This window comes from Mesitornis unicolor, unplaced genomic scaffold (assembly GCF_000695765.1).
Source record: "Mesitornis unicolor isolate BGI_N332 unplaced genomic scaffold, ASM69576v1 scaffold40791, whole genome shotgun sequence".
NCBI classification, from domain to species: Eukaryota; Metazoa; Chordata; class Aves; order Mesitornithiformes; family Mesitornithidae; genus Mesitornis; species Mesitornis unicolor.
In genome coordinates, this window is record NW_010162500.1 from 20,135 (window position 1) to 25,777 (window position 5,643).

The following is a 5,643-nucleotide window of genomic DNA, read 5'->3' on the forward strand; positions in this document are numbered from 1 at the left end:
GTATAAGTCTAGAGATGATTGTTAAGCCTTCCAATAGGAAGATATAAGATATATTCGTTCATAAAACTTCCCAGTCAAGTAATTTGTCCTTAGAGTTTCTTTAGACAGTCTTTGTAATGCCTTGCAAATAGCAAAATAGCTCTTTTTTTCCTCCACTTGTTTCTTCTGCAGTATTTGTGAAACTATTACTGAAATTGTAATTGTGAATGATTAGGTAATGCTTTATAAAAATGCTTTCATTGTGCTGCACTGATGAAAATTCTCAGCCAAAACTTTAATTAATTAGAATTAATGGAAGTAGTAGGGGGCATCTTCTTCAATCAGAAGTTTGCATCTTTCACAATATAAATAATCTGAAAGCAATTAGTTGTTCAGTTCAAAGCTCAAACAAAATGAGGTAAAGCTTTGAATAAGTTCTGGTTGCACAGAAACAAAGCTACTATTGGTAAATTTCTTAATGTTTTCATTGTAGATACTAACCAATGGAAAAGAGGAGGCTGAAAACCTTCAGGAGAGGTTAACGTTTTATTTACCATAATAAACGGCACTTCTTTATTTTTACTTTTTTTTTTCTTCCTTTCCTTAAATGTGCTATTACCAGCTTCCACAATCAAGAGAACATTTTGTGTGACCTAAACTCCATGCTTTCACTGATCTCAGTTTGAATATTCTGGAGCCATGCAGCCCAGAGTTGCTTCTGTGGTAGGTGGAGCTCTGACTAATTCCGGTACAGCTGAAGCATGCTCAGAGCAGAGCAGTCGCCCAACTTTGAAGCCTGCAACACACTGAAGAAAATTACCGTGACCTTGTTCTTTTTGTTGGGAGCAACCATATACTCTTAGGATGACTTACCTGGTCACCCCATCATAGCTGGATGGAATTTTCGTGCTATTGCTTTCCCACCAAATCGGTTATGAATGGATGGAAATAACCTGGAAAATATATGAATTATCATGTATTTAAAGATACATGAAAGGCCTAGACACTCAAGTTTTCTTAATTAGTTTGTTTACATCTGCCTGTAGCACTTCCAATTATAAACTACGTTGTCTCATCTTTACTGCAGGGATATTACAATTCCGTAGCTCATAAGAATATTTCAAAGATAAGTTTAAAAAGGACTGTTACATCCTTAAAGAGATGCAAGCATTTCTGAGAAAATAACTTCATTTGAATGTGATTGAGTAATTGATATCACTTCTACAAAATTTAGGTAGGTTGATCTCATGTTGCGGTTTCCCTGCCGTGTCTCGCATTCTTTCCTCTCTCTAGTTGGCAAAATGGCTATTAGATAACAAAATAGAAAAAGCTAAAAACACCTTAAGGGGATTTTGGTTACAATATAAAGAAACATTTTGAAGCCTGCTGTCACTGTCCTGACACTGACAGTGTTACGCTAAATGAATAAACTATTACTTTTCAAGCAAAAATTTTTGAGTTTTACCTGCATGTGCGTCTCATCCGAGAGACAAATATGTACTCTTTGTTCATAGGTAGGTTTTTTTCCCTTGCTGTTTCTGGTGGACAGCATGTCAGGGCTCAGAAATGGAAGGGTAATTCTAAACACAAACGCTTGGAGTTTGCTGTTGTCCATAGTGATGGGCATAGCAGACACTGGGGGAAAAAGTTCTGCATGCACCTTTCTAGCTCTGGTGATGGTGAAAACACACTTCAGCAATCCTGTTCCAGTGTCAGCCTTCTGACAGTGGTACAAATTCTGGTACCAAAAGTATACCGTCCTCTATGGAAGGTGTCTGTGAGGTTTTTGCTTCTCCCAAAGTATTCAGATACTGACCCTGTGTGCTCTGGCAGTTTGCATTTGCCTATGTAGCAAGAAACACTGTCCTTAGCCCAAGGACAAAGCACATCATCTTGCAGCATGTACAGAGAAATTCCAAAAATATGAGAATCATTTTAAGATACAAAATGGATGCCAGATGTCTCTGGCAGTTTGTGTTTTCATCCTCTACACGTACAATTCTTGAGACAATCACATCTTTATTAATGGTAGTTCAGAGGAGACAGCCACTGGCATCACCTTTACCCTGTGCTGCCAGGTTGGGCTTGCTGTGGTAATTGAACAGAGTTGTCCTAGGCTGTAATCTCTGATTCTTGTCTGCTTACTGCTTGTACCTACCTGCTCATCTTGCCTCACCGAGCACTTCAGGATTAGGAGTCTCTTGCTAATAGAACTAGCTGATTTGGCTAGACTGGGGGAAGAAACTAATTTGGTGTTTGGAATAAGCAGGGAGAGAGCAGGCTTCATCTTTATATGCGAGAGGTCACTAATACCGAGTCTGCATTGCTGTTACTTGTTTCTGTCATATTCCTTTTCAAGTGATTCTTGTCTTGCATGATATGTGATCTGTAATTAGTTCCTTTAGGTTGAGAGAAAGGCAGCTGAGATTCATCCTGCCATTTTTGTTGCATGGTTTTATACTTCTGCCTGTGCGTAGTCTGTTTTCATTACAGATGCAATGCTGTGTCACCCGCACTTTTAGTGAATGTCTGACTAGTTAGTTAGCTTGTAGCAGGGACTGGGGTAGCTCAAGATTGTCCTTTCTGATTTCATTTTCTGAATTTGTGAAGTAATTTCTCTTGCTGGCACAGGTTGGAGGATCTGTAATCAGTTCTGGTTTCTCAAAAATCAAAGTCCAGTGGTCAGATACTGAGCTTTTTGAACAATGATAAGTTTGAGGCCAGGGTGTCTTGCTTCTAGTTACTTGGCTGTATGTTGGGCATGTGGGCTTACGAATGTTGCTGTTCCTACATAATTACTTCAGCCTTAAGCACAGCAAATGACTTTCAGTCCTGTATCAGTCCTATGCAAACTTGCTATGTATAGATGCAGTGAATTATAAAAAAGGCTCTTTTTTTCTGTTCTTATTCACCATTCCTCTTACACATGCTCTTATCATTGGTGTCTTGGTTCAGACACTTACCTCTGCCACTTGTCGATAGAGGAATCCTTTTTCTAAAACATCTGAGTGACCTAGAGCCCTTGTCAATAAATTTGTTTTTTTCAATGTTCCTTCCCAAATCCACTATTCACACATGTGAACAAGAAGGGCGTGAGGTGCTTGGTTATCATACCTTTGTAAGAAAAAACAGTGTCCATCTTTGGGAACCACGTTAGCTTTGCCATGTCCCTAGGTCCTAGCAGTCCTCTTGCAGACTTCTTCAGTGAATAAAATAGAGGTATTGACTGCCTCCTGTTACAATCAATTTTCAACTTTGAATTCCCCTTGGTGTTTTTCACACTTACTTGCTACAGAGAAGGGGATACTGAATAATTAGACTTTTGCCAAAGTGGCAGAATGCCTCCTTTCTTTGTCCCAAGACTTTTTTTGATTCCTCTGAATTCAGAATAGTGTAAAAAAATATTGGATAGGTCTTTTGTAATTACAGTTCAGTCTGCAAGTATGAGAATGTTAAATGATCAGACCTAGTGTTTTGGTTGGTGTTTTTTTTTTTTTTTAACAATTGTTCCAACTCTGACCTGTAGCTTCTGGTGTAGTTGTTTGCTTACTGGGCAGTGCTGTCAGCCTTTTCCTCTGCAACCGCAGTAAAACTTATACAAAGTAGATACTTGAAATAGGAAAAAGTATTTAAAAAGTGAAAATTAAAAAAAAAGTACAAATTGTAGGTATATGAATATATATGTTTCTGAGACGTGTATGGCTGGCATTTTTCTGCAGTTTTTCAGTTTGCAGGTGTTTTGGTACAGTGTTAACTTTTCCATTTTGAAATTTCTGAAGAGCCCTATTTGCTTTTATTTTCCAATTAGCAATTTATCATTTTGCTCTGACTAGTATTACTTTTCTAATAGTTAATTGCTTTAAAGGAACTATGAAAATAAACATGAATTATTTCTTTGAATTACTGTCAGAATGATCTGTGTGCTGTTAACTTCTAGCCACAATTCCTCATAGCTGATAGCTGAGCTAGGTGGAGGATAGCGAGATCAGTGTACTCCGAGCTCCTGAGTATGGACAACTTTTACACGTCTTTCTAGAAGGACAGAACGTTGATGAAATCAACTCCAAATAATTTGCATCAAGTTGTTTCAGCATTCTTCTTGAACCAGTTAGTCACTTCATTGTCCTCCTCAGCAGGGTTTGACGCTGCAAGAGGAAGCTTACAGAGCCGTCTTGGCCACCTTCTCTACTGCAGAGTGGGGAAAGGTCTCAGAGAGGGCATATGCAGCAGTGAACAACTTCTTGGGCTGCTGAGTCTCTTTCCTCTAACGGGCTGGCACAGATGGTGTAGGCTCTGTTTCGGGAAAGTCTAAACAGGATGGAGTAACTCATCAACTTCTGTGATGCCTTCCGTGCTTTAGGTGTTTCAGATGCTAAATTCAGGAGACTGAGACTTCAGTGTTGTTTCCTGAATGTAGTTAAAATTCCTTATACTCCTTGTCAAAGGAGAGCAGTATCTTGCCAGTCATCTCTGGTGGAAGGGGCGCTGTTGATGTAGTTTTTCAGATAACTATTTACCCCATGATGAACTGGGTTCCTTGAATTACTGTCAGTGAGGGCCTGTAACCTGTTCTCTGTGGTTCTTTTGCATTACCAACTTCCTGGCTTTAGAATAGTGTAAGTGTAGGTCATGTCTGTTTTGGCCTTTATGCATTTTATAGGACTTTTTGAGGAGGCAAAAAGAGTATATGTAGGTTTCCTTAGTTGATAATTTAAAGTGCATGAAGTATGTGTGCACCTTGCAGGTAGGACATGTGTTGGCTGTGACAGGGAATTACTCTGGGTCTAGACCCACATCCAAGTTGCAGCCCATCAGTTGATTGTGGTGACTAATGGTGTTCACAAGTCTTAACTTGAACTTACACAAAGCAGTTTGGGCTTGATTTTGAACTTGTATTTATTGTAAGGAAAGTTCATGCACATGGGTAACTATGAGGAATTAGCTGAAGTATGACAGACTGAGCAAACATAGTATTTAGGTTCAGTGATTCTTACGCTGTTAAGCAGTATCCCAAAGGACTGGATATTAGGACAGCATGTTGAGTAAACTGGTTCATGAAAGGAAAAATGCTGCTGCTTACCGTGGCTGTTGATTAAAAGATTGCTTATAGAAAATTGATTGATTAATTACTTGTTTCTCTTTCTTTTTTTAAGTATGTATAGAAAATATGATTCAACTAGAATAAAAGCAGAGGAAGAAGTCTTTTCAAGTAAGAGGTGCTTAGAATGGTTCTATGAATACGCAGGTAAGGGTGAAATGCAAATTTCTTCCTAACAGCAGTTTACTATACACTGGAATATAAAAATGGCATTAACAAAGCTTTCCCAAGACTGAATATAGAGGCTTTTTTGTAAAAGTCTTAAAGAAGCTTTTCTTATGTTCTTTGTAATGTGGACTTTAAGAGTTCAAGGGGCAATTTTGTGTCTCATTTCTGTAAAATGAATACAGAAGGTGTGTACCTTGAAGTATTTTGGAACACATGTACTGTACTATTCAAATCTATAGTTAAAGCTGTACTTCTGTCCAGAATGTTGTTACCTCTCTGGCTTTAAAAGTTCTGTCATCTGCCATGTTAGTGCTAAATGTTACAGAATTGTGCTGCAGGAGAAGTGTCTTTAATTTAAGAAAGAGGTGACGGAGGTAGTAACCTTAGTTTTGTTCCTG

The 5,643-nt window shown here is 38.5% G+C and overlaps 1 protein-coding gene across 1 annotated transcript in view; it reads left to right on the top strand.

The window, feature by feature from the left end:
- DCUN1D4 (DCN1, defective in cullin neddylation 1, domain containing 4) overlaps positions 1 to 5,643 on the top strand; it is a 23,337-nt gene that overhangs the window by 13,253 nt on the left and 4,441 nt on the right. Inside the window, exon 5 of the mRNA XM_010193648.1 lies at positions 5,133 to 5,224. Coding sequence (XP_010191950.1) covers positions 5,133 to 5,224 — 92 coding nt within the window. The remainder of the gene's footprint in view (positions 1 to 5,132; positions 5,225 to 5,643) is intronic.